The sequence below is a fragment of the Aspergillus ochraceoroseus genome, assembly GCF_002846915.1.
Source record: "Aspergillus ochraceoroseus IBT 24754 chromosome Unknown P175scaffold_6, whole genome shotgun sequence".
In the NCBI taxonomy this organism is placed as follows: Eukaryota; Fungi; Ascomycota; class Eurotiomycetes; order Eurotiales; family Aspergillaceae; genus Aspergillus; species Aspergillus ochraceoroseus.
Genome location: NW_024468481.1, coordinates 903,770 through 927,965, shown reverse-complemented (window position 1 = coordinate 927,965; position 24,196 = coordinate 903,770). Strand labels below are relative to the sequence as shown.

At 48.2% G+C, this 24,196-nt stretch overlaps 11 protein-coding genes across 11 annotated transcripts, besides 2 other annotated features; 6 read left to right on the top strand and 5 right to left on the bottom strand.

The window, feature by feature from the left end:
* The first annotated feature begins 363 nt into the window (after nucleotides 1-363).
* On the top strand, nucleotides 364-958 carry P175DRAFT_0298205 (uncharacterized protein). The gene is made up of 2 exons (XM_040892807.1): nucleotides 364-408; nucleotides 469-958. The coding sequence occupies exon 2, from the start codon at nucleotides 551-553 to the stop codon at nucleotides 818-820; it is 270 nt and encodes an 89-aa protein (XP_040750717.1). The 5' UTR covers nucleotides 364-408; nucleotides 469-550; the 3' UTR covers nucleotides 821-958.
* Nucleotides 959-2,127: 1,169 nt separating this feature from the next.
* Nucleotides 2,128-3,822, top strand: cwc25 (U2-type spliceosomal complex subunit CWC25). Its single transcript, XM_040895496.1, has 2 exons — nucleotides 2,128-2,183; nucleotides 2,273-3,822. Exons 1-2 carry the CDS (start codon nucleotides 2,158-2,160, stop codon nucleotides 3,528-3,530), a joined length of 1,284 nt encoding a protein of 427 aa, XP_040750716.1. The 5' UTR covers nucleotides 2,128-2,157; the 3' UTR covers nucleotides 3,531-3,822.
* On the bottom strand, nucleotides 3,718-6,977 carry P175DRAFT_0502860 (putative AP-2 adaptor complex subunit beta). Its single transcript, XM_040897489.1, has 7 exons — nucleotides 6,877-6,977; nucleotides 6,531-6,812; nucleotides 6,050-6,234; nucleotides 5,895-5,970; nucleotides 5,479-5,843; nucleotides 4,996-5,424; nucleotides 3,718-4,939 (listed from the first exon to the last, which is right to left on the bottom strand). Exons 2-7 carry the CDS (start codon nucleotides 6,567-6,569, stop codon nucleotides 3,895-3,897), a joined length of 2,139 nt encoding a protein of 712 aa, XP_040750715.1. The 5' UTR covers nucleotides 6,570-6,812; nucleotides 6,877-6,977; the 3' UTR covers nucleotides 3,718-3,894.
* A 67-nt stretch (nucleotides 6,978-7,044) lies between these two features.
* On the top strand, nucleotides 7,045-8,015 carry P175DRAFT_0502859 (ER membrane protein complex subunit 4). Its single transcript, XM_040897488.1, has 3 exons — nucleotides 7,045-7,310; nucleotides 7,389-7,726; nucleotides 7,810-8,015. The coding sequence occupies exons 1-3, from the start codon at nucleotides 7,170-7,172 to the stop codon at nucleotides 7,883-7,885; spliced, it is 555 nt and encodes a 184-aa protein (XP_040750714.1). The 5' UTR covers nucleotides 7,045-7,169; the 3' UTR covers nucleotides 7,886-8,015.
* Nucleotides 7,893-9,797, bottom strand: bna5-1 (kynureninase). Its single transcript, XM_040897487.1, has 4 exons — nucleotides 9,491-9,797; nucleotides 9,094-9,434; nucleotides 8,533-9,016; nucleotides 7,893-8,478 (listed from the first exon to the last, which is right to left on the bottom strand). Exons 1-4 carry the CDS (start codon nucleotides 9,678-9,680, stop codon nucleotides 8,039-8,041), a joined length of 1,455 nt encoding a protein of 484 aa, XP_040750713.1. The 5' UTR covers nucleotides 9,681-9,797; the 3' UTR covers nucleotides 7,893-8,038.
* A 1-nt stretch (nucleotide 9,798) lies between these two features.
* On the top strand, nucleotides 9,799-10,580 carry P175DRAFT_0297958 (uncharacterized protein). The gene has a single exon (XM_040892802.1). It carries the CDS (start codon nucleotides 10,017-10,019, stop codon nucleotides 10,410-10,412), a length of 396 nt encoding a protein of 131 aa, XP_040750712.1. The 5' UTR covers nucleotides 9,799-10,016; the 3' UTR covers nucleotides 10,413-10,580.
* A 50-nt stretch (nucleotides 10,581-10,630) lies between these two features.
* Nucleotides 10,631-10,633: a sequence feature (Protein overlapping with rRNA (P175DRAFT_0298093, PTU19319.1) was converted to a misc_feature.).
* A 127-nt stretch (nucleotides 10,634-10,760) lies between these two features.
* Nucleotides 10,761-11,120: a sequence feature (Protein overlapping with rRNA (P175DRAFT_0298093, PTU19319.1) was converted to a misc_feature.).
* Nucleotides 11,121-11,707: 587 nt separating this feature from the next.
* Nucleotides 11,708-14,000, bottom strand: P175DRAFT_0298067 (putative eukaryotic translation initiation factor 3 subunit EifCl). The gene is made up of 3 exons (XM_040892803.1): nucleotides 13,832-14,000; nucleotides 13,224-13,720; nucleotides 11,708-13,082 (listed from the first exon to the last, which is right to left on the bottom strand). Exons 2-3 carry the CDS (start codon nucleotides 13,530-13,532, stop codon nucleotides 11,961-11,963), a joined length of 1,431 nt encoding a protein of 476 aa, XP_040750710.1. The 5' UTR covers nucleotides 13,533-13,720; nucleotides 13,832-14,000; the 3' UTR covers nucleotides 11,708-11,960.
* A 1,466-nt stretch (nucleotides 14,001-15,466) lies between these two features.
* Nucleotides 15,467-17,701, bottom strand: P175DRAFT_0510590 (putative C6 transcription factor; the record flags this gene model as incomplete). The annotated part of the gene is made up of 7 exons (XM_040898522.1): nucleotides 15,467-15,884; nucleotides 15,941-16,294; nucleotides 16,346-16,525; nucleotides 16,591-16,742; nucleotides 16,805-17,071; nucleotides 17,102-17,398; nucleotides 17,567-17,701. 7 exons carry the CDS (start codon nucleotides 17,699-17,701, stop codon nucleotides 15,467-15,469), a joined length of 1,803 nt encoding a protein of 600 aa, XP_040750709.1.
* Nucleotides 17,702-19,042: 1,341 nt separating this feature from the next.
* Nucleotides 19,043-19,522, top strand: P175DRAFT_0297836 (uncharacterized protein). The gene has a single exon (XM_040892801.1). It carries the CDS (start codon nucleotides 19,110-19,112, stop codon nucleotides 19,365-19,367), a length of 258 nt encoding a protein of 85 aa, XP_040750708.1. The 5' UTR covers nucleotides 19,043-19,109; the 3' UTR covers nucleotides 19,368-19,522.
* Nucleotides 19,523-20,675: 1,153 nt separating this feature from the next.
* P175DRAFT_0440981 (branched-chain amino acid aminotransferase, cytosolic) lies at nucleotides 20,676-22,011 on the top strand (the record flags this gene model as incomplete). The annotated part of the gene is made up of 3 exons (XM_040894051.1): nucleotides 20,676-21,090; nucleotides 21,160-21,764; nucleotides 21,826-22,011. 3 exons carry the CDS (start codon nucleotides 20,676-20,678, stop codon nucleotides 22,009-22,011), a joined length of 1,206 nt encoding a protein of 401 aa, XP_040750707.1.
* A 137-nt stretch (nucleotides 22,012-22,148) lies between these two features.
* Nucleotides 22,149-23,848, bottom strand: P175DRAFT_0502844 (AAR2 splicing factor family protein). The gene has a single exon (XM_040897486.1). It carries the CDS (start codon nucleotides 23,722-23,724, stop codon nucleotides 22,234-22,236), a length of 1,491 nt encoding a protein of 496 aa, XP_040750706.1. The 5' UTR covers nucleotides 23,725-23,848; the 3' UTR covers nucleotides 22,149-22,233.
* Nucleotides 23,849-24,196: the final 348 nt, after the last annotated feature.

Sequence of the window (24,196 nt, the reverse complement as noted above, 5' to 3'; positions counted from 1 at the left end):
CCCTTGCATGGTTTCAGTCCCTCTCTCTCTCTATACTCTGTATCTGTCACCTCTCCGCTGAACCTTTGATCTCAGACCACAAGAGATGTATTATTACGTTCTGTCCTATCTTTGAGTTCATCCATCCCCTAGCCAATCCATATCAATTATTAGATGCCCCTTCTCGTGGCTATGAAAGGGATTTCTATCGTTTCAAGACTATCCCAAACCACCGATGCCTCAATAAACTTTTCTAGCTCAATCATCGAAAATTGGTCGTCTAGCAGGTTGACTACGGATCGGGCCTTGATAGTATTCACTCCAAGACTACATACTCGGTACTAGTAGTAGTTACTCCACTCCAGAGTATGCCCTTGCTTAACCCCAGTTAATTCAGGCAGACATTAATATCCAAGCTGCACAAGTATAGTAAGTAATGCTGTGAACTTGAAAATCCCTCATTCAGCTGACAACACATCTTCATGCTCGCTCCCCTCCATCCTACCTAAAAAGAACATGTACCTGCTGTTTGTCTAGGCCTTCCAACAAGTCAATGTGATCCTTGTGTTACATGAAAACCCCACACGCTAGAACTCTCCCCCGGAATAATTATGGGCACACTCCAACGACGACGACAACAACAACAACAACCACCACCACCACCCTGATCAGTGAGGTCGTCTTCACCGAACGGATGATCAAGGCATCCGGTTGCGGCTATATCCCCTGCAGAGAGAGGAGCAGGTGGTGGTGGTCTATTGGGCTTAGCCACTGTGATGTCCATAGGGAACTGCTTGAGTCGTCCATATGCAGCACGGCGCTCTTGAGACAAGCGCTTTGACGCAGCCACCTCCGGAAACTTTCCACGCACTTCTAATGAAGCAGACTCGATATCTCCATACAGATCGCCCCCTGTCCCAGCGAGTTGCACATTAGGCGCCCAAGAGCACGAGAACAGATGCTCCCGTTCTACCCCAGGATAGAGTCATGGATGCAGTCCTTTGATGCGTTGGCCATGAAGCTTGCGTATCTCCACTTGCCAGGACCAGGTAGAGATCATCGACATGTGTGTGAACTTGGTCTGTTGTCGCCGTCCATGAACCACCAGGGGAGGTCATGCGCGAGGTCGTGTGCCCAGATCTGGCCATGTGGGAGGCAAGACCCCTCAGAGGGTGGGGAGTTTATCAGATGGGTATACCGGTAGTTAAGGTAAGGGCCTCGAGTTCGGTATCTTCGCCTTATTTTTCCTCGTCGCAAGCCTCAACACCAGATATCGGAATTTTGCCAAGTGGCTCATCAGTTTCCGATTTCACGACATCCTGTCATTCCCAATATGCCTGGTGTTTACCCAAATGCAGCACACGCCTAGCCGGAAATCGTTGCGGCATGATCCATCGTCTTTCGTTCCGCTTTGCGACCTCCAGGATTTCATCCGTCTCGCCTTCCATGGACTTGGGATGTGGTTCTGGAGTCGTGAGCTGATACTCGATAAAACCGTCTCTGGCCGTCTTTGTAGATGTAGTGGCGATCACAACGTCGGCAGGGTTTTCAACGTCATTCATCTGCCCTCCTTCTCTTTCCCAGTCCTCTTTTGGCACCTAGAGGATGTAAATGTCTTTTTGTGTTCCAAATCTCTACTGCTAGACCCAGGAAGAGAGAGGTAGGCACCGTTCTATATAGAACTATAGCTGTTGTTTAGAGTCACGGCCGTTAAATTAGTAGTTCACGAGGTTTTCTTCTCTGAATCCATCTCTAATGTGCTTCTCTCATGGATATGAACCTAGGCATGAGTATTATTTGACTGGAATTTTGACAACCCTGGAGTTCATACGGAAAGACTCTAGGGGTCTGTGAGGAGGAAATGCCTCTAGTTAGTTTGTGAAAAATCATTAAGAGAATAGTTATTGGAATCTACCCCAGCTCCGTACGGTACGCACCATAGTTACTATCCAAAAGGTTCATATATTTGTATATCTTCCTCTGAAGTCCTTGAAATACATAGAATAACCATTGATGGAAGACGAACAAGATCCAAAGTCAATATATAATGATGCCTCAGGCACCAAAACATGTGGGGTGGTACCGTGACGTGACCGCATGTTTCCTCATCGGGAAGTTGGAACTCTTCCAGTTGAGCAACATCTCTCCTCCACATCTCTCACCATCATTTGAATCAAAATGGGTGGCGATCTGAACTTGAAGAAGTAAGTAAAAGCTTTTTTTTTTTTTAAGAAATTCCCTTACGCACAAATGAAAAAAAAAAAAAAAATCTAACAGCGCATCCCTCTTACAGGTCATGGCACCCATCTCTCCTCCGCAACCAAGAGCGCGTGTGGCAGGAAGAAAAACGCGCTCTCGAAGAACGCAAACGAATCGACCAGCTCCGCCGCGAACGGGATGAAGAGCGTCAGATCCAGGAACTTCAACGGTTGCAAGAGAGCTCCGGAGGGCCACGCCAGCATCAGCGCGTGGACTGGATGTATCAGGAACCCTCGAGCGCAACGGGCCACTACTCCGAGGAAATGGAGGGGTACTTACTTGGAAAGCGACGCATTGATGGGATCTTGTTGAAGAATGATGAGAGTAAGGAGTTACAGAAGGGTGCTGCTGTGGGTGGTGGCGCGGGCGCCGGTGCGGCGACCCTTCTTCCGCCTGTGATTCATAATACCCGCGATACGATGGCGAAAGTCCTGGCGGATCCGCTGTTGGAGATTAAGAAGAGGGAGCAGGCGGCGTATGAGACTATGGTTAAGGAGTCGGTGAGGAAGAACCGTGATCGGGAGAGGGAGAAGCCTAGGGAGCGCGATGGTGGTCGTGACCGTGATCGAGACCGCGACAGAGATAGGGATAGGGATCATAAGCGCAGACGGTATAGTGATGAGGATTCACATCGACATAGCCATCGGCGCTCGTCACATCGGCACCGCTCCCGGTCTAGGTCTCCTGCTGCGTCGCCGGGACGTTCGCATCGAAGCCGCAGAGATGATCGCGATCGTGATGATCGACGCTACAGGGATTACGATCGCGGGAGTCGTCGAGATCGCGAAGGAGAGCGAGAGGAGAAAGGAGAAAGAGTCCATCATACGAGCAAGTACCGCGGTCGGGACGAAAGATACGACCGATCCACGCGCAGGGTGTCCAGATCTACCTCACCTCAGCCTGATCGTAACGCCGCCGTTGACCGCCGTCGAACAGAGGATAGAAGAGAAAGATACAGCCGCAACAATGACCAAAGGGATAACCGTGGTGGTCCTAGAGCCCAGAATAACTCTGGGGGGAATCCAGGTGCAGATGGAAACGAAAATCACAAAGAGGAGGAGCGTAAGCGAAAGCTGGCGGAGATGATGTCGAACGCGAACGAAATGGAAGATACCCGTCGCCAACGTGTCGCTGAAGTCTCCGCCATGGAGGAAAAGCAGCTTCAGGATGATGACAAGCACCGCTCAGATCGCGGTCAATTCATGTCTGGTCTTCACCGTCAGCTCCAAGAAGACAGCTTGGATGAGCGGATCAGGCGAAATCGTGGTGGATTGTCCAAGATGGATGATTAGGATGGCTGGTTCCATTTATTTTTGATTCTTTCTTTATTTATTTTTACTTTTCTTTTCTTTTCTTCTGTATTATGCTTGCGATTAATTCTATGGATATGAGAACGACGAGATGAGGGTCTTCCTACCCTGTCTTATCACTGAGGAATGGCCCTCAACATATTCGATTCCCAGACACCCAAACCAAACCGTAATGAATGCAAATAATAATCGAACGAACGAACCAAGGAAGCAGTACGAAATAAACCAGGTATATCACAAAGTCCCTAATGGACCAACATCGCTAGAATAAATAAAAAAAAAAGGCAAGGTTTTTTAACACATGCATAGAAGCCATATTATATTATTAATCACTCTCGTCCACACATTACAACAGCAAAAGCTCACCCGTGGCTGCACCACCTGCCAAATAAGGTTGATACACCTGTTGTTGATGTTGGTTAACCAGGTATTGGTTCTGCAGCACACCTCCGTCCCCGACACCACTATCATCGCGACCACCCAGATCCAGAGCTGCCATTTGCTGGGTCCCAACTGCTACGCTGTTGAAGTAGTTGTCGGCAGCGTTCACGGCAGCATTCATATTAGCCGGTGTAGCAGCGAAGCCGTTGGTTGGCGACGCAGGAGAGGTAGCACCGTTGGGATCGGGAGCTGGGCCAGGGAATTGCCATACGCTGGCGCTGGGGTCTTCTTTGGGCTTCTGAAGGGCGGGGCTATATTGGAGTCGTCGAGTACGCGCGGATCGGAATACCTGCTGGACGGGTTTCAGGTAAACAGTTGCCAAGGTGCCTATGTTCAAACACAGCTCCTCTAGAGTTCTCGAGTCGAGTTTCTCACTTTCCGCGGTGATAGGCGGCTTCTGTCCCATTATGATTTGGCGAGCTGTGGCAGGATCCGTCGACAGGAGACGCCAGTACATGTATCCTCTATCTCGGAGATCGGGGTCGTCTGTTTCCTCGGTGCACCATTTCAAAACCTGGGGGACCAGCTGTTGGCCCTTTGTGGGACGCTGGATGAAGAACTTGACGGTTGCAGTTAACAGGGCGAGTTGTACTTCCACTGTCTCGTCGTGGAAGGTGGCTAAGTAATCCTGAAGAAGACCGTCGGAGTTCTCAATGCGGTCTGCGTACTGCCCGATGATCCAGATAACGGCGGCTTTCGCTTCTGGTTCGTCTAACTCATCGATGTTTTGGATGACTTGACCAATAATGCTCTCGTACTGGTTGGGATATTTGCGGAAGATGTTGCGGATCACAACCGTTGCCTCCTGGACAATATACGGAATTTTGGCACTCACAAGGTCCAGGAGGGCGTTGATACATTCTTGCGCGGCAGATTCAATTTTGATGGCCAGTTTCCCAATAGCACGTACTGCCTTGCGTACAAAATGGACATCGATCTCAGTTGCATATCTGGAAGGGAAATTAGTCAAAGGCTTTCGCACGTCATAGGCCTCGGACAAGCTTACTCTCTCAGTTCTGCCAGCACAACGGAGATGTTCTCTTTGGTGGTCAACATGAATATCAACTCAAGCTTGGTGACCTTGACGTAGATAGGGTCGTTGTAGTTACAGAAGAACACGCGGATATCGTTTCTTAAGACTTCCGGTCTCTTTTGTAATATAAGAATTGCATTACGAAGGGCAAGGTACTGAACCTCTGGCGGTTTGGACAAAAGCGTGACAAGAGGCGGGGATAGCTTTTTCGATAACGATGTAACATGCCGTTCATCGGCAATGTAGTTCATCAGGTAGAGGATGACACGGATGGAGGTGAGAACAACAGCAGAATTTGAATGTGATAGACGGGGGGCTATACGTTCTGCGAGCAACAGCGCCTCTGCGGAGTCTTGAGGGATGTATGACATTAATGCCTCTAGGATATACGTTTGGCCCCATCTACTGATTGTTAGCTGACTATGCACCAGGGATATTGGATGGGAAACCGCATACTCCGAACAGTCTGGTAGAATTGATACCAGTTTTGATGCGCTGGAATAATCGATGGTCAAAGAGATGGTTTCACTCCGTCCCCAGATGTCAACCAAGGAAGCAAGGACACTAGAGACAACAGTAGGGTTCTCGTCCTTTAGCATCGAGTTTAGTCGATCGATGAGATCGGAAGTTTCGACCATTTTCTTATCGTGCTCGTATAGCTTCGCGACACAGAAAGCGGCGGTTTTTCGAACATAGGGATCCATATCTTCCATTAGCCGTTTGAGTGGCTGGACTGTGGATTCAACGAATTCTCGAACATGGATGTATGAGATTGTCCGCAGCGCCAGGGCGCGCACAAGTGGGTTGGACGCTTCCATATCCTAATATACCGGTCAGATGCTTTTCCCTGCAGGCAAATGGATCCTTCATACCTCGACCAAGAGAGGTAGCGCCTGCAGTGCGATGTCAGGCTTCATCCTCGAATAGTTGACGAGAAATAGGAAACACCTAATGCGACGCAAAGGAGACATCAGTTAGTGTCACATCATACATCCCAGGTGTATAGTATATGAATCCCAGAACATACATCTTCTTGATCTCCAAGCTCGGCAAATTCATACAACTGATCACGTCCGGAAACAAAGCGATCATATCGTTATTGCTCATGGTCATGTTCGCGACGATTTTCTTGAGGGCGATCTTCTTGGCGGAGTAGTTCTTGTCTTTCTTGCCGCCGCTGTTCAGTTCCTGTCGCAGCTCGGCGACTTTGCCCTGTGGATTTCGAACCCATGGTGAGTTGTATTGCGCATATGGAGCGATAAACATAGAGAGGGGGATGTAAACGGTATACCAAGGGCACAACATGAAGAAACGAGGCATAAAGAAAGCAAAGAGGGGCCATGAGATGAAACCAGAGGTGCGCGGAATAAAAGCCAGATAGTTCGACCGGTATGAGAGGGAAGAGGGGAGATAAGACAGATCATTTGATCGCTCTTTGGAAGCCGAAAGGGCGGGGGGGGAGGTTTGGTGTGACAAGAGATAGTATCATAATAGCAGTTCATACGTACCCTAGCGAACAATTTCGCATCTCCCCCGCTGGAACTCATAGTGGTCTTATGGCTTCACAGTAGCGAATTGGCGATAGATCTGGGTTCTTGGGTTTATGCAGGATTTCCAAATGCAGGCTTAGTTCTCTCCTTGGGCAAATCAAATCACATTGACGGTTCGTTTTGACAACGAGAATATGGGATCTTTTTGTGGCCTAAGTGGCTTCGAAGACTTTTCCTTCTTAGCTGACACGCTGCTTCAAAGCTTCCATGCCTTTCGAGAGACGGGTTCGGTTTGAGAAGCTGGGATCGCACCAGAATTGTCAGTGTAGCACGAGCAAGTTGTAAGCACGGAGATGATTCCTACCTGGTCCAAATCAATGTCGGATGTTGATTCGGGGTCTTCAATGGCTGGGAGTCAAGAATTTAATTTAAAGGCAAACGAGAAAGGAGTTCGCAGCCTGGAGCTGGTGAGAATCAGGAGAGTGGACCGGATGCCGCCAACTCCGCGCAGTAGTGGAGAATGTCATCTCTTCCCTAATTTTACAGCGTCACGTCAACCGTCGTCGGTGCTCAACTCCCGCTGGAAGCTAGCTGCGTTTCTGGCATTTTGTTTCTCTGCTTTTAATCTCACTTGGTTTCCTCCGGTAGAGATTCACCATGACCAATTCTCAGCCTCTTCCTCCTCTCCCTCGCCCGAAATGGGTTACAGACCTCAACTCCCCTTTGCCACGTCCTTCAGCATCAACATCCAGCATCCCCGACCCTCCCGGTTTCTCTCGCAAGACCGGGGGTAAAAGCGTGGGTTCTTCCTCTTGCTTTCCTAATACTTGACTAGCGATCTGTGTCAAGAACCTAGCTCACATATCCATCCCACAGCGCACACAGCAACCAACCCCATCCAAACCCACCGAAACCGATACTATCAAGTTGAAGAAGGCCTGGGAAATCGCTCTCGCCCCATCAAAACAAATCCCAATGAATGCGATCATGATGTATATGTCTGGGAATAGTCTGCAGATTTTCAGCATCATGATGGTGTTTATGCTCTTCAAGGGTCCTATTCAGGGTCTTATCAACACAAACGCTGTATTCGCCAAATTCGATACAGAGGCCTTACGCAGCAAGATACTGGGGGTGAAGGCTGTATATGTACTAATGCAGTTTGTGCTGCTGGCGCTAGGTGTGTGGAAGGTTAACGCTATGGGACTTTTGCCGTATGTGATCTTCTTTCCTTTCTGCCCTGTGGTGCAGGGTTATTCGTGTCTCTCTGGATGTTGGCTAACTAGTCTGGAAATAGGACTACGAGATCGGACTGGCTAGCTTGGGAATCTGAACGGCAGCCGTTGGAACGGGCTCATTTTGCTTTCGGTTGAAACTGATCCTGTTAATATTTAAGACCGGAGTAAAGCTTTAGGAAATTAACTGATTGTTGTATCACGAAACGCTAGTTTTGTACAAATCGCTTATCCAAGACATTGCTTGTCCCCCCAACGCAAAGGAAATGCACAATGTATCACATTGGGGACTTAATTTTGCTCGTGTACTGCTTTGCGACAGGCCTCGTGGAAGACACGGCAGAACTCCCACACATCCGTGTAAGTGTTATATAGGGGCGCTGGTGCAACGCGAATGACATCCGGCTTCCTCTCATCGATTATGACTCCATTCTCCTCGAGAGTTTCTAATACACTGTCAAGGAGGCCAGGTGCTAGTCGCAAGCTAAGTTGGGCACCACGTTCTGCTGGGGTCGACGGGGTGATGATGGTGAATGGTTTTTCGAAAGATGGGTCAAGTGGGTAGTTTAAAAGGAGATGTTCGAGGTAGCCTGTGATATCTAGAGACTTTTTGCGAATTTCAGCCATGGATGCTCGATTGAAGATTTCCAGGGATGCCACAACTGCATTTGTATCAAGTACAGAGGGGTTCGATATTTGGTAACCTGCTGCGCCAGTTTGAGGAACGAAGTCTGACAACGATTAGCGATATCAGTGAAGAGCTGGGTGATAATAGGTGGCCGTACGATTGTCCATGTCAAATCGAGTGGTCTTGTCGTGTCCCCACCAGCCAGAAAGACGTGGACGAAAGCCCCCTTCCTCTTTATTGACATTTTTCATGTCCACCTGCCCATGCTTCTCGTGGATAAATAGGCCAGCTATCCCACCTGGTCCACTGTTGAGGTACTTATAGTGACACCACGCTGCAAAGTCAACGTTCCAGTCGTGCAGTCGCAACTCAACATTACCAGCGGCATGGGCACAGTCCCAACCGACAATGAGACCCTTCGACTGAGCATGAGCCGTAATCTTTTCAATATCGAAATACTGTCCGGTGTAGAATTGGATGGCGGGAAGTAGGAGAAGAGCGGTGCTCGAGGCATGTTCGTCAATCACTCGAAGTATGTGATCAGTCTCTAGGATTGGATGGGCAGGGGATTCCGGCTCAATGAGAACCATAGCGTGCTTTGGGTCAAGATTGTGAAGACGAATCTGCGATTCAACAGCATACTGTAGAGAACAAGAAGCGTCAGCAGCCATGCTTCTTTCCAAAGACCTTCAGCGCTGGGTGTCTTAGGGTGTCGTACGTGATCACTTGGAAAAGCCTTCCCTTCAATGATGACCTTGTATCGATCTTTTGTTGGCTGGTAAAAGCTCGCCATCAACAAGTGTAAATTCCCTGTAAGTGTGCCCATAACTGCCACCTCGCTCTCTAGTGCTCCCACTATCGGAGCTGCGAGTTTCGCTGCAGCGGAGTCGACGTCGGCAAATGGAGGAAGCAATTCGTCCTCATGGGGAACAAAATGTCCTGTTACCCCTTTGATAGCCCATGTCCGGAGGTAATAGTCAATGTACTTCCGAGTATTATGAGGCTGAAGTCCTAATGAGTTTCCGCAAAGGTACACGCTCTTGGGATCGGATGAAGCTTCTGTGTCTGGTGAATATACCTAGTACGTAGATTTTATAACATGGCGTTAAACCTACCTTTCTCCGGGGTAAGAGCCTTCCTCTTGAGGTCCTTTTTAGAGGGGATAATGAACTGCTCACGAAAATGATGTAAAGGATCCGTCGCATCTAGAGACTCGGCATATTCTTTGGTAAACGCGCGGATGTCATCGCGATAATGGAGTGGGGGGCCGCTTTTGATCTGCTGAACATGTAATCGAGAACCCATGGCGCAGACTCCTCGTTAACTTGATCTGGGTGGAAATATCACTATTCTATGTTAGTTGGAGAAGCATGATATCTATCCAACATGATCAGTCAGTCTCCCCTCATACTGAAATGCCCCGCCAAAATGCATTGAAAACGACCGATTAGTAATAAATGCATATCTTTTGGGATATTATTATTTTGCCCCCTTTTCCCGCTTTCAACCCAACCAATAGTGTGATACAGAACCCTCTCACTTCCTGGCGCTGATTGCAGGTATGATTATAAAGCCCAGAAACAGTCGATCAGGAGTGTTCAAGCATCTTGTCTCTTGAGCTCTACTTGCTTGATCACAAATATGTCTCGTCTGCTGTTATCTTCCGCCGTTCGCCGGCTATCTCGACCCCATCCGGCCTATGCAACAGTCTCAACAATTTCGTCCTCCGTCCCAAGTTTGTCCTTCTCCGCATCATTTTCCCATTCCTCACATCGACTACAAATATCGCCTTCCTCAGTGCCGGGAAATAGCCCTCGAGTCAGAGACACCCCGTCTAGACGTTCACGGATTCATCTTGGGACAAGACAACAATGCGCAACGTTCTCCTCTTCCACCCTTCGACCTGCCGTACAGGTGACACAGAATCCGAGGGTAGACGATGAAGGGAATCCGCTGATGATAAGCATCTCCGAACGGGCTGCAGAAGTACGTTCTACACCTTTTCATATATTCATACATTTGTTCTTGGACTTTTGATGATCCCGGATCATTGGGATGAATGGCGCTGGGACATACAACAACAGTCGGGTGTGGCAATGGTATCGGCAATGATGCTATCCCGATGGTATATGGTTGTTTCTACGCCATATAAGTCCTAAAAAGGCTTAAATGAGCACATACGACCATAGGGTGTGGAAAACAGGGCTTCCCGTCCGCTCAGCCGTACTTAAGCCACACGCCGGTCAGTTAGTAGTATGGTGGGTGACCACATGCGAATCCTGACTGTTGTATGTTTTTGTTTTTGTTTCTTTTTTTTTGTGTGTGTGTGTGTGTGTGTGTGTGTGTTTTTGTTTCTCTCTCTATGGCTTTCTAATGGAGAAACAGCGCCTGCGACAAATCACCGATCCTTCGTCTTCACCGTCCGCAACCAAGGAAGAAAACCCCTACCACCATCTCCGAATCACAGTCACCAGCGGCGGCTGCCACGGATTCCAGTACCTAATGTCCCTCGAGGCAGCGTCAAAGATTGACGCAGAGGAAGATACGATCTTTGAAGCAGACCGGGGCTCCTCTTCTACGTCTGGTGACGCAAAGGTTGTCATGGATGAACCCTCGCTTGAACTGCTATCTGGAAGCACCGTCGACTACACCACAGAGCTGATTGGGAGTCAGTTTAAGATCGTTGATAATCCCCGGGCAACGAGTAGTTGCGGATGTGGGACTAGTTTTGATGTCATTGATTAATGCTGGCTCCTTGCTTAGGCAGGTGACTCAGTAATGAAGTATCATCTTCACTCTTGTATATCATGTTACGTTTAGCTACGGATAGAATAATATATATATATATATATATATACGCACCATAGAATATGTCGTTTACATTTAGCTTCATCGAGTAGAATGTCCACAGTAAAGTGAGAAATGTCATCATCTATTTCATCATATGAATCTCTACCACATCGTCCTCTCCCAACTATAACCCTTTTTATGTACCGCGCGTACCACAAATATGCACGGTTTACACATGTCAAATAGCCGGGAAAATAAGAAACAAAGAAAAAAGTACCAAACACAAGCATGACGAATACGCCTCGAACAATTGCTCAAAATTCCTTTTGTGTCCACTTCAACAACAGCAGCGGTAGCCGCCAAACCCAAGACCTTAGGTAAGAGGTCAAGGGCTTCGAAACCCCCCGGAAGATAAATCATGGACAATAAAATAAGATATTGGTGCGAGAGACGGGAGAAGAGGGAAAAAGGGAAGGGGGGGGAGAGGGGAAAAAAAAAGAGTCATGATGCTAGCAAGGCAGAGGAGGTTTTTGGGAAAAAAAAAAAAAGGGCAAGGGAGATATGATGATTGCTGATTAAAGTCTTTTGCTCCTCTTCCTGTCGCGGACGGAACCTTTTAAGACTCCCAACCCGCATATGAGTCGTCGAATCAACGTCCCTTTTCACCGGTCGAAGTGACTCTAGGGGTTTTCGCTAAGAGGATATTTTTCCCGTGCAGATTACAAACCGGCGTGGGTGTATGCTATCTTTTTTGAGACCTCCAACACACATTTGCTAGCAAGTAAGGCGCCTAGTTTAGTAGACACGGGCGAGGTTTCGCAGGTACCAGTCAACGAGGCGTCGTCCGGCCTTGGTCTCGCTGACATGGATGAGGTCGTTCTCCAAAGCGTAGTCCAAATCATTAGCGTTAACGGGCTCGCCTTCTAGTAGACCGCCCTCAACCCAGCGGACCTGTCGGCTGCGCTGCTTGTTGATCAGGAGCCAAGAGCGAAGCTTCTCGGGCTCGACCTCGAGGAAACCAGCGAGCTTGTTGAGATCCATTGTTGTGTAAAGTTTCAGGTATGAACGGATTGTGGGGTTGTACAGGGTGTTCTTGACCTCGTCCATGAAGATAGCGGTGTGGTGGTCAACAGGGTCAACGTTGACAGTTGGGTTGTCAAAGTCGGGGGGAGTGGGGCTAATGAACTTGGGGCAAGCAGAGCGGAAGAGCTCCTCGAACAAGGGCAGGGCCTCGGGGCCACCGTGCTGAAGGCGGTTGAGCTGCTCGCCGTACTTCTCACGCAGAGCGGAGTGGATGGTGTCGTCGAGACGGGTAGGGTGGAGAGCGACACAGATGGCAATGAGGGCGTACATCTGGTCATTCTTCTTGGCAATAGCATCGTAGCTGTTGCTGCCCTTCTGGAAGTTCTTGGTCCGGGAGACATAGACCAGGATGTGGCTAAACATGCGGATAGCATCGCCGTAGCGGCGCATCATCATGTAGGAGAAACCCACATAGTAGTAGGTGGTGAAGTGAGCAGCCATGACACGGGCGAACATGGCCTTTTTGTTCATCTCGATGTCGTCGAGGGTCTTGAGGGCAAGGCTGAAGTCACCCAGCAAGCAGTGGACGCGAAGCAATCCGATGATAGAGAAGTATCCCAGCATCTTGTAGAGGGGGCGGGAGCCGTATTCCCCAGCGAATGCCATCGGGTCCTCGCCACGCTTAATGGCAGCCAATTGCTCATTAATCTGAGATTTCTGGATAAGGGAGTAAAGCACGTTGAGGACGGAGTAGCAGCCCCAGGTGTTTGGATTCTCACGGAGAAGCTGGGCTTCCTCCTCGTTGGAGCCACTGCGGGCAACACGGTTGCGGTAGCGGCAGAACGATTCGAACTGGTAAATGAACTCATCGATCACATCCCAAGCCCAGTAGTACTATTCAAGATCCACATGGTTAGCATAATGAACGAAGCATTCCACCCTCATTGCCCACAACAAGTAGAGCACCAACGATGTAGGAATATCCGGAGGTCATAGGCTGTGGGATTATTCTAAATTATCATAGGCGAAACATACAGAAGGAACCTCTAATTCCACTGGTCCATCCGAGTTGAGGATGTAATGGAAAAGACTGCAGTAGTTGTCGTAGCTTGCAAACTTGGTCTCCAGTGTGGCCTGGTACTCGAGCGGGGTCGCAGCAGCAGCGAGCTGTGCCTGAAGGTCCTGGGTCTGAGAGGCAGCTCCCAGAGATGTAGTCCGATCCAACTCGCTCATGCCATCGTCAAAGTTAACCTGCTCGCGGTAATCGTTGACCAACGCTTCCTCCTCGACATCGGACTCGTCGCCCAGATTGGGGTGCGCGTTGGCGCGCTCTTCGTAGGACATCTTGGGCAAGAAAAAAGGGATCTGTCGACGATTTTAAAGTCGTCCTGCTAATTGTCGGCAAGGGAGAGTGAGGAGGGCGGGCACGTCGTCTGGCGTGATGACTTGGCGTTGCGGCGTGTGGGATTTCGATTGTTTCGGCGGCATCGAATTTTGAGGGTTTTCGCTTGGACGGGTTGTGCTTATCTTATCTGTGCATAAATAATGTTAATACTGAGTCAGCTATACCCGTTGTGTAATTGACACCTCAGGACCCTAACAAAGCATTTCACCACAATATTCATGCATTGGATAAGACTAACACCTCTAATATCTCTTGATGTATTAATCAAAAATCTAGGGTTCCACTGAAAGGTTGATAAATCGAGAAATAGAACTACACAAGAATCGAGAAACAATATATCCTATGATTGTGCCTGATCTGATTTTCCCACCACCCTGTTAATCAAATATATAGGTAGGGTTCGGAGGAGCTAAAGTGCTTATAATAAACAAGTAAAGCCAGGAACAGGAAAGAGCTCTATATAAGGAATCTCTACACATGCGTAATAAATTACAGTAATGTATAGTTAATAATACACACCTTACCAAGACAAATCAATACAATATAATTCAACTTTATTACGCCTTTATATTTTGTACGTTTAAACTTCTAATAAGTCAAAAAAAAAAGGCTGAACTACTATATATCTATCTAAATAACATACTAGGTTAAGTACTAGTAGCTACTTAGTGTCTGGTCAGAAATTACGTTAACTTCAGTACTACTACTAGTACTTAGTACTTAGTCCTAATAGATATTTCTAGACGGCCAGGATACAAGCATGATACAGAATATTGACTCGTATCATAGAGTCAGCCCAGCTAAAAGTCTCGGGGAGGCGGTTCAGTGCTCTCTGTTATTGCGGATCCCATAGTCCCAAGGACAGAGAATGAAGGGAAACCTTTCTGGCGTAAGAATGGGCCTCTTAACACCGAATTTGAGGTTCCTGTGCCGCAAAACAAGCATGTAGCTTGACAATGGCTTTGGGGTGGAGGAAGGGGGAGTAACATGCTACCGACCTCGTCGTGAGTCTCTCTTTTTACCCTGTGATAAAAATGGACAGTAATACTATGTTATACATTAATGTGCTTGCCTCTCAACTGCTCATCATAAGAATGATGTGGATTTCTTTGACTAGTATATGGTGAACCCTGGGTTGGTCTGTCAGGTGGCCTGGAAGTCATATCCGCGACGGCCTTCCTTCAATCTAAAGGATGGAAAACTGGAATGATGATCAATCTATGATGTTGGCATTTCAAACCGGAGAAGCACCTAATAGCAGCAACTTAGAGGACCATGCCCCCTCAAATCTTGAGATTCCGTCCTTCTGAATGGTGCGACAAAAGGAAACGGCTGGGACAGGCGGGCCGCACAAGACTTTGGAGCGCGTATTTGGGTAACGATCCTTCGTCCCAACTTCTTCATGTCGACTCAGTCCCTAAACCACCACCTGCCTGAGAAAGGAGAGCCTCTTTGGAGCAGTAACGTGCTACCTAGGTGCGTCACGGGAACTTGCAATCATTCACCACAGATTCTTAAGGTTTCAGCTCAGGCCTATCTTCTGTCATCGACCCTTGATGCCTTCGACTCTCGAAAGGTGAGTAGCCGACGAGCACCCTCTGTCTCTATTCAGCTATCCGACTGGACTCTTTCTTTCATGATTGTTGCTGATGCTGCGACAACACTCTTATCCCAGAATGGCTCTCAACCCTCCCATTCTCTCAGAACGTTGTTAAACGTACCTTCCTTGGACCCCGGCCCTCTCCCACCACAACCCAAGCGTTGAAAAATATGCTAGGATGGTTGAACGAAAGTGCTTCGCCTCGTTGACAATTTTTTTGCCGATTAGCTACATATTCACTCTCAATAGTTTCAGATTCATAAAGAATGACCACTACGAGCATTCGGATTCTCCCTGGGAAAGAACCCCAACGATCTCGAACGGCAGCTTGAACTCTGAGTTACGAATAATCGTATTGATTTTGCAAATCGTCTCTTTGGCCGGAAGGAACCGTCTACCGAACGAAACTATGAACCGATACAACTCAACGAAGGCATCGATCGAGTCCTTGTCAGACAGACACCGGACTAACACGAAAGCACTGCTGTTTGCAGGACCAAGCATAGTGCCTGGTGTTTGTCGGAACCCAAAATTTTCACGATGTAATCGGAGGTATCGAGCTATTTGTTTTGCGGCGAGAACTTGGTTCCATCTGGCTTTTTTTACCTTCGATGGGCCTAACAAACAATCGAGGTCTTGTTTCTCGAGAAAGAACCCAAATAGCGCGATCGATATCTGGTAGCACCTGATGCTGCAGCTCATGGTTAAGAATTTTCGCCAAAATTTGTGACGTCCCCGGGTCCTTACTATAGGAAGAGAACATGCGGGACAGGTGGAATACCAAGAACGGTGGTATCTGGTAGGCTCTCTAGGAACGCTTCGAGGCGGGCGTGCAACTGGATTGCTTTTGCCCACACCTCGTTCATGCTAATATCCAAAGCCTTGTCAAACAATAGGTTCTGGATATCCACAATGGTTTCTGTTAGATTGGCCAATCTAACCATGGCATACCCGACAAGTGATGGCTTTCTAGCATAGTGTTCATGATTTGTTTGAGGGTATGGAGTCCAAATGGAATCTTCCTCGCGGTCATTCATTGGATCGAGACTTGACCTAGGGAATTCAAGATTTGTCGTCTTTTGAGAATCCATAGATATTGTCCTGCTGAACCAGTTAATAAAGGCCAGCTGCTTGTGTCATTGGGCACCCTACGAGTTTAGAATAAATACTCCCCAAGCAGTCGATGTGCAAATACGCCGCACATTTTCCGGCATTTGATCCCATTCATGATGCCTTGTTCTGGGGGCTTTGAACATGCCGAAATCCTGCCCGAGTTGCACGGCCTGCCTAAGCATAAGCCAGCTGATATCATCTTTGCCGTGGAGCTTTAGACTTTGGTTTATTAGCTGCGTGGCCAGGGTCCAAGCCTAGTCGCCAGAGCCTCTGCAATGACTTACCTGTGGCTCATGAGGGCTACAGCTTGGATATTTGCCAACGAGGGCCGGCCCTCTTGTGCTTGCCACAATCTTTCCGCCTCCATAAAAAAATGTTGCCCTCGAGAGGCTATATCGTCAGGGACGCCAAACACCTCAGGAAAATCGGAGTATGTCTTATCATAGTCAGAAGAAGTTATCGACCGAAATAGACATTAAGGTAGAAGCATGGTCATACACTCGCCACAGCTAGAATACTATTTACGAGGACAGGGGTGCAAAATTTGGAGCTTGTGTTTTTGCTGGCCATATCCCTCAAGAACCTCTCCTGGTCTATCACCTGTATGGTTGGGTGATCCCATACAAAGTACAGAGATATCAGATGTGAAACGAGATGATTGTCGTCCGTCACGGTGGTCCATGGTCTCGCCGGCACTTGAAACAAAGGATTATCACAAAGTTTTTCCACCGTTATTCTAGATCGCTGATCGATCACCAAAGGTCCCTGTAGAACGTTGTTCTCTTCCACACTTACTATGCTTCTAGGGTATTCCAAGCTTGTGTCACTTGGCTCGACGGGAAGGGCCTCAAGTGCGGTAGCAATATCATTCAGATCATCACTCCCCCGTATAGCTTCCAAGACATGATGCATCCTTTCCTCGTCCGACGTTCGAAGCGACTCTAAGAGGGAAAACAGCAAACCCCGGTAGTATTCCATTTCTCCGAGGGTTCTTTTCGCGGCGACTTTGCGCCGCAGATCGAGTGTCTCATCGAAGACACAATCACCTCCCACGTTCTGGCATGCGTGACAAGGCGCCGGACGTCCAGTACACTATAATCGGACGGAAAGAAAAAAAAGATTAGCTAACTCATACAACTGGAGAATTGAAGAAATTCGGCAACAAAACTCGGAACTGCTCTGTGGTTGACCAGGCAGGGTCTTTGCCTCTCCCAACTGGCAGGTTAAGGTTGAAGAACGAGCTGATTCCAAACATCTTACCTTTCTTTTCGCTTGTCTACATGACAAGCAGGCGCTTGAGCTTTTTGTCTTCCTGGGCATCGGCCGATGTGTCGATATAAGCCCGGGCCCAGGGGCGATCGTAGGTAGTTGTCTATCCCGTCCATTAGAAGCCATGCTTCTCGTGGGCAGCCTGGACAACGAAATGAGATATCGCGAGGGAAACAATTGTCCCAGTTATATTTTATCAAACCTCATATCACTGTTCGGTTGAAAGGGGGGAATCTGTGAGGGTTGATGCCAGAGGTTATCGGCTGGAGGCTGAGTATTTTCAGGCACATTGGGCTCCTCAAGAGGCTTTGGTCTAGATCGCGTCAGGGGAGCTCGTGAGCACCGAGTATGGCCACTTTTCTCTAAAATTCCTTATGATGACCAATGTTGACTTTTGCAGAATTAAAAGGCTCCCTTCCAGGGGAGCCTGCTCCCGTGAAACGGAGGTAAACACGCGGGATAGATGACCAGGGTTGAGAAATCCTCGGAATAGGAAATACGAACCGCGTGTATTACAAAGGCATGCAGAGGCCATCGCAGAGGGCGGTGGAAAGGCAGCAAGATCTTAAAAAGACAAAAATATAGAATAAAAATTCAGGGAACTCACTACGTCAACACGAGGGACACCTACTCATCATGAATGACTGGCAAAGGACTCTCTGCTGTTGTAACAGCCCCGCGAATATGGAAAATGTATCTAGGAGAGTAAATATACTTGCCATCCAGATATTATCCAGCTCTTCTGGGGAGGATGATATTGCCTATAGGTGCGAAAGCGGATGAGCATACACCTACTAAGCCTATCAGATTGATGAACCGCTAATCATTTTTTTTTTTTCAGAAATTTCCCAGTCCGGCTTGGAAGAGCATGAATATTGAACATGGTATATCCATACAGCACAATTCACAGGGGCCGCATTGCTTCTATGTCGGCAGGGTTACAGGACCCTGTTCATATGAACTACTCTTATTGATGGAAAATTCCAGATAGGTAGTACCTTCCCATTTCAACCACATACGAAGCTGGATCCTTCATATCAGTATGCCGACTTTAAAGCTTTTATATGAGCTTTGAAAGTGCAAGGGTGTTCCTGCTATGCTTTTGCTTTCGCTTTCGCTCCCTAACACTATATAGGAGAGTTTAGAAGACGAGCAATGAGAGGCATTATTATATAAGAACAGAGGTATGGACCAGGAGCATCTCACGAAAGACATCCGTCTAGTCCAAGGAGGCTTGCGGAAAGAAATCGAATACTTTAACATGCAACACCCATCCATTATGATGTCCCGGCGAAGCGGGTTCTGTCCCCCTTCCCCCCCAAAAGTCTGTAACATTTCCGCCCAATAACTAACATAAGGGAAAGTAATGGGCGGAAGATTTAACCAGCCAGTTAAGGTGATTTAACCCTGAGGTTGATATCAAGTTCTTCGTCTTTATCCTGCCTAACTTCATACCGATCCTGATTAGCGGCAGTAGCCACACATGGCCAATTTATAACATGTGACTGCCATGCTGCAATATTCCAACAATTAGATGATCCATACTCGCGCGGGAACCTTTTCCGTCTTGTTTAGGAGTCTTAGCGCACAGAGTAGTTGTGCATCACAGGGGCATGTCTCACTGGTGGCAAGGCAATCCTCGGAGTATGCCTCGGAAATCCTTCTCTCTTTTCTTTTCTTTTCTTTTCTTTTTTTTTTACCGAGGCTCTTGACTGATTCGCAGAGAGTCACAGATCGCTACATGTGCAGCCAGCCGAAAGACAGGTCAAACTCAGCTGGCTGGCTAAGCTGATTGAACAGATTGCGAGATCAGATAATGAGCAAACCAACACGGAGGCTTAGATTTTGTCGTAGGTAGACAAGGAGGTAGGCTTAGACTTAGGGCTAGTCTAGTTCATTACTTTAATGGAAAGGATCTGTATAGCATGGGTTGCTGTTAGGGAAAAAGGTGGTGGAAGATTGGTTGTTTTTATTAAAGTAACCTACTAGTTATGTACATAGAGAAACGTGACAAAATGTGACAAAACATGACAACAATGAAACACAACATTGAAACTGTGACAATCTGATAAACCTGGATCTTATTCTTAATGTTCTTCTTCCTCTTCTTTATTTCTTCCTCTTTTTTCTATTCTTTTCTTCTCTTTATCCCCCCCCCTACCACCCCCTTTCTTCACAGACAGGACTGGCCTTGAGTCGATCAGAGTTGGTTTGGTGGATAGTCAACCAATTTGAGTTGATTTCGAACTCACTGACAGATGGACTAAGTACCACGACCAAGGGTTAACCTGAAGCCACTTCAAAATGGCTGTATTTCAGGGCCAGCACTCATTCAGATATCATCCTTTCTATACTTCCTCCAGCTCTCTAATTCGACCTTCAGCTAAGACGGTCGGTTAGCATCGGCCAGACGAGGGGCAAAGCGAGAGAGCAGTGGAGATTTGGGGCATTTGGGAGATATTGACGGGACCGAATAAACAAGAAAAAGTGGCACAGAACAATGGGAATGAGCCTATCAACCGGTTTCCTGTGTGTTAGTCACTTCCAGGAAGAAGAATCCCCTTTGATCCTGATTGTAGGATGATCGGATATTGATGGCGAAAGCCTTGGAAATTTCTCGGGCCGGACCAAGAGAGAAAAAAAACTAATTTTGCCCCTCAACCACGGGGGAACAATAATGATAACATAAATGCAAAGAAACGCTTCGGGATTGAGTCCAAGGACTTATCAATTCCTCAGAATAATTTCTTTTCCCTGCTTTGGTGAGAATCCCCATGCTGCATCAGGCCAGGTTCAGTGCATACTTACGTATACTTCGTGCCAGTAGTCACATCGATCCCGCTATCTTATCGTGACTCATCGGGATTCATACATTTACTCTGGCTGCACTGGCTTCCTTTTCGCTGCAATTGCATGAATTACTTCTGTAACGCCTTCAACTAGTCGGTGGGGTTTGGGTGTTGACATATATATATATATATATCTTGCACCTTGGTCCCAAAGTCGGTCTTACCTCCTTCCCGTTCGATACGAACTGGTAGAAACTCTCCACTCCAGAATACCTCAACTCAAAACTCCTCACATCTCACTATTATTCACAATGGGCTCCATTGCTCCGACTCTGGCTGAGCTCGACGCTTCCGTGGTCAAGGTCACTCGATCGACCAACCTTAGGGAGGTCCCTCTGCCTGGCTCTCCTGAAGAGCTGAGCCATTCCTACTGCACTGACCATATGGTCACTGTTCGATGGACAGTTGCCAATGGCTGGGAGACTCCCGAGGTGAAGCCCTTCCAGAACCTCAGCATCCCCCCTACAGCATCCTGCCTACACTATGCCACGGAATGCTTCGAGGGTATGAAGGTCTACCGTGGCTTTGACGGCAAGCTGCGTCTCTTCCGTCCAGACTGCAACGGTGAACGTCTGGCCAACAGCGCAACCCGTGCCTCTTTGCCTGGCTTCCGGTTTGAGGAGCTCAAGCGTCTTATTGCGAAGTTGATGCAGATCGATGGTCCCCGTATGTAGCGCCCCCCTTTGTTGTAAATTCTCGAGGGGTCGTTTTTATCACTAACGTGGCTCGATACAGGCTGGCTTCCCAAGGACCAACCCGGCCGATTCCTCTACCTCCGTCCCACAGTGATCGGTAACGGTCCCCATCTGGGCGTCCAAACTCCCAAGGAGGCCCTTCTGTTCATCATCGCCGTCCCCTGGCCTGACCCATCTAATCTCAAGAAGACGGAAGGTGACGCACAGCCCGGTCTCAAGCTCCTCTCGTCCTCGCCGGATTCTATTCGCGCCTGGCCTGGCGGCTTCGGATATGCTAAGCTGGGAGCTAACTACGGACCTTCCCTGGTTGCTCATGGAAAGGCCCAGGCTGTGGGTTTCGACCAGGTCCTCTGGCTCTTCGGAGAAGATCGCCAGGTCACCGAGGCCGGAGCCAGTAACTTCTTTATTATCTGGGAGAATCAAGAAACCGGCAAGCGGGAGCTTGTCACCGCACCTCTGGAGACCCAGTTGATTCTCCCCGGTGTGACTCGTCGCAGTGTATTAGAGTTGGCTCGTACACGGCTAGCTCAGCCTTTGGGTAACCTTGGTGCTCTGGAGGTTGTGGAAAGGGCATTTACTATTCGGGATATTGAGCAGGCTTGGAGAGAGGGTCGGATCGTTGAGGCTTTTGTTTGCGGCACTGCTGTAAGTTGCCCCCCCCCCCCCCCAAAAATATAAATCAATCCAGACATGCTAACAAGTGCAGTACTTTGTTACTCCTGTGAAGCTGATCAGGGAAGGCTCTCTGGATATGAACATGCTTGAGGCCGGTGCGAAGCGTGCTGGATACGCCGCGCAGATCAAGTCATGGCTGGAGGCTATCATGTTTGGCAAGGACGGCCAGGAGAACCACGAATGGTCGTATCTCATTGAGAATGAGAGCCAAAAATAAATATAGAAGAAAAAAAAAAAAAGTCAAATTAGAGGTGGGCCGGGTTGACCCTTGGTGGCCGTCTTATACGTTCAGACTATACATAGTATACTAATGGTAGATTATTATTATTGAGAATTAGATACATTTGGTTCAAACGAAATTGGGTATATGTTGACGGTTAGTTAGTTAATACATGTCATGCTTAACAATTAATTCCAGGCTTTTTTGCAGTCTCAGTTATCACTGTGAATTGTGGCTCTGGTCCCCCAAATCAACTATGACGGGTGCATACTCCCCCGTCTCATCATCTTCATCGTCCTCGTTCATATCTATTTCCACCTGCTCCCCATCCTCTAACTGAAGCATTCCCCTGCGAACTACAGCCTCTCGATCAAGTTCCCAATCATATTCATTTTTCACCCAAGTTTCGAGCCGATCAAACTCAGCCTTCACAGGCGACTCCATCCCATCCGCGAGAACCTCGTAAAGCGCCCCGCGGAAACCTTTCAACAACTTCCGCAGAAACTCCCCTCCTTCTTCGCCGTCCAGATCAAAAAATCCACCTTCAATATCATCGCACCGCTTTAGTTGCAGTAACAATAGCCTCAGAACGTCCCGCATGAACGTTTCCCGCTCCACAATCGCCCTTCGACAGGTCAATATCAATCTCAGAAGCCGCTTCCACTGCTGCAGACACGAGTAGTTCATCAAAGTCAACCCCATCAGGAACGTGAACTGAAGTTCTCCGAGTACTTGGCTCTCTCCGTTATTTGAACTGCTTTCGTCCGAGCCGGGGTGGAGTAAAGAAACCCGATGAATTATATCACCCAAAGCCCATGAGCGGTCACGCGCTGCTTCTGTCCTCTCACGCCCGATTGCACCCTCCCGCCATGTCATTTTCAAATCAACAGGGAGAAACGAGAATTCGTTCTCTTGATCTTTTCCCATTTCGACTTCTCCCTCTGTATCTGTGCCTGTGCCCGTGCCAGCACCTGCATCAGAACGGGACTCACCACTTGTAAGCCCCCCTCCAGGCCCCAGACCAGGTATATCATCACTATCTCTCTTCGCCGTCGATGCAGAGGTCACAACCCACCGGGGGCGCCCATCACAATCAAGCTTCGGCTCCCCTGTGACCCTCGTTAATAGTTGACCTGAGAATCGATCCGTGAGTGCGTTCCAATCCCTTCTTCCTTGTTCTTGTTCATCTTCTTCCTCTTCTTCAACACCCTCGCTTGGGCCGCCAGTACCAGTGTTAGTATCAGTGCCATCCCTAGCATTACTTCTCCGCATGAAACCTCTCGGAACCCGACTCCGATACCCGAATAACCCCCCGCTCTGCCACACTCTCCCCAGATTCGCTTTATACCGCATCGCCTCATGCTGCTCTTTTTCGGCTGAGGACAAAGGCTCCAGAGTCTCGGTTTGTGGGTTCCAGCGCCAGATGCGTATCTCGGGCTCATTCCCAGCTACCCCTGCAGTAGAAATCGTAACCACTCTCGAATCGCTAAGTGTGTGATCGGGATGATCGGTTCCGGAAACATAAAACCACCCCCCGCACCGAAGTGAGAGAACCTCCGTCGCTCCGGTATATACGAAATGCCACCCGGGGGGTATGTCGCGGATGCCGTGGAAGTTCGGGGTCGATGTAAACGCGATCAGGTCCATTCCGACGAGGGTTTTCGGGGGGAGGTTTGGGAGGAGGAGGGTTGGCGGTGGAGGGAGGAGCATCTTTCCTTCCTTTCTTTTTCTGTTTTCGTTTTTGCTTCAGATGATTTTTTTTTTTTTTTTTTTTTCTGTTAAGGGTTGTTTGTTTCCTGGTTTGAGATTCTTAGATTGGTGGGTGGGTTATTGGCGTTTGAAGAAGAGGATTGTATGGAGTCGCATTAAGTTTGAATGCACTCGATATGAGAGGAATCGGTAGGAATCGTTGATTTGTGTTGTTTGGTAAGGAGAACGAATATCTGAGCTGGTTCGTGAAGAAGGGAAGAGGGGGGGGGGGGGAGAAGAGAAATTTGGATGACCAGTTGGGGAGATCTGACGTCAACTTAACTAGCATTTAATACTCCGTATATGCAAGCTAAGTACCTTCGTACTTAAGTTACTTCATGCTTTGATTCACAGGAATTAGATGTCTGGTCCTAATTGAAAATCTATGTGTTTACAATATATGATGTCGAATTCGAGTAGACGAGGAAGAAAT

Excerpts from the sequence above, each read along its gene's own strand:
- cwc25 (XM_040895496.1), top strand. The coding sequence starts at position 2,158 with ATGGGTGGCGATCTGAACTTGAAGAA. Across the intron at positions 2,184-2,272 it reads GGCGATCTGAACTTGAAGAA|GTCATGGCACCCATCTCTCC; the intron begins GTAAGTAAAAGC and ends TCCCTCTTACAG.
- P175DRAFT_0297958 (XM_040892802.1), top strand. The coding sequence starts at position 10,017 with ATGTCTCGTCTGCTGTTATCTTCCGCCGTTCGCCGGCTATCTCGACCC.
- P175DRAFT_0502860 (XM_040897489.1), bottom strand. The coding sequence starts at position 6,569 with ATGAGTTCCAGCGGGGGAGATGCGAAATTGTTCGCTAGG. Across the intron at positions 5,971-6,049 it reads AGCTTGGAGATCAAGAAGAT|GTGTTTCCTATTTCTCGTCA; the intron begins GTATGTTCTGGG and ends GCGTCGCATTAG. Across the intron at positions 4,940-4,995 it reads GTGCTGGCAGAACTGAGAGA|ATATGCAACTGAGATCGATG; the intron begins GTAAGCTTGTCC and ends TTTCCCTTCCAG.
- P175DRAFT_0298067 (XM_040892803.1), bottom strand. The coding sequence starts at position 13,532 with ATGTCCTACGAAGAGCGCGCCAACGCGCACCCCAATCTGGGCGACGAG. Across the intron at positions 13,083-13,223 it reads TGGAATTAGAGGTTCCTTCT|TACTACTGGGCTTGGGATGT; the intron begins GTATGTTTCGCC and ends GATCTTGAATAG.
- P175DRAFT_0298205 (XM_040892807.1), top strand. The coding sequence starts at position 551 with ATGAAAACCCCACACGCTAGAACTCTCCCCCGGAATAATTATGGGCAC.
- P175DRAFT_0502844 (XM_040897486.1), bottom strand. The coding sequence starts at position 23,724 with ATGCTCCTCCCTCCACCGCCAACCCTCCTCCTCCCAAACCTCCCCCCG.
- bna5-1 (XM_040897487.1), bottom strand. The coding sequence starts at position 9,680 with ATGGGTTCTCGATTACATGTTCAGCAGATCAAAAGCGGCCCCCCACTC. Across the intron at positions 9,435-9,490 it reads GGCTCTTACCCCGGAGAAAG|AAGCTTCATCCGATCCCAAG; the intron begins GTAGGTTTAACG and ends CACCAGACACAG. Across the intron at positions 8,479-8,532 it reads TCGATTTGACATGGACAATC|ACTTCGTTCCTCAAACTGGC; the intron begins GTACGGCCACCT and ends AATCGTTGTCAG.
- P175DRAFT_0502859 (XM_040897488.1), top strand. The coding sequence starts at position 7,170 with ATGACCAATTCTCAGCCTCTTCCTCCTCTCCCTCGCCCGAAATGGGTT. Across the intron at positions 7,311-7,388 it reads GCAAGACCGGGGGTAAAAGC|CGCACACAGCAACCAACCCC; the intron begins GTGGGTTCTTCC and ends TCCATCCCACAG. Across the intron at positions 7,727-7,809 it reads AACGCTATGGGACTTTTGCC|GACTACGAGATCGGACTGGC; the intron begins GTATGTGATCTT and ends GTCTGGAAATAG.
- P175DRAFT_0297836 (XM_040892801.1), top strand. The coding sequence starts at position 19,110 with ATGATCCATACTCGCGCGGGAACCTTTTCCGTCTTGTTTAGGAGTCTT.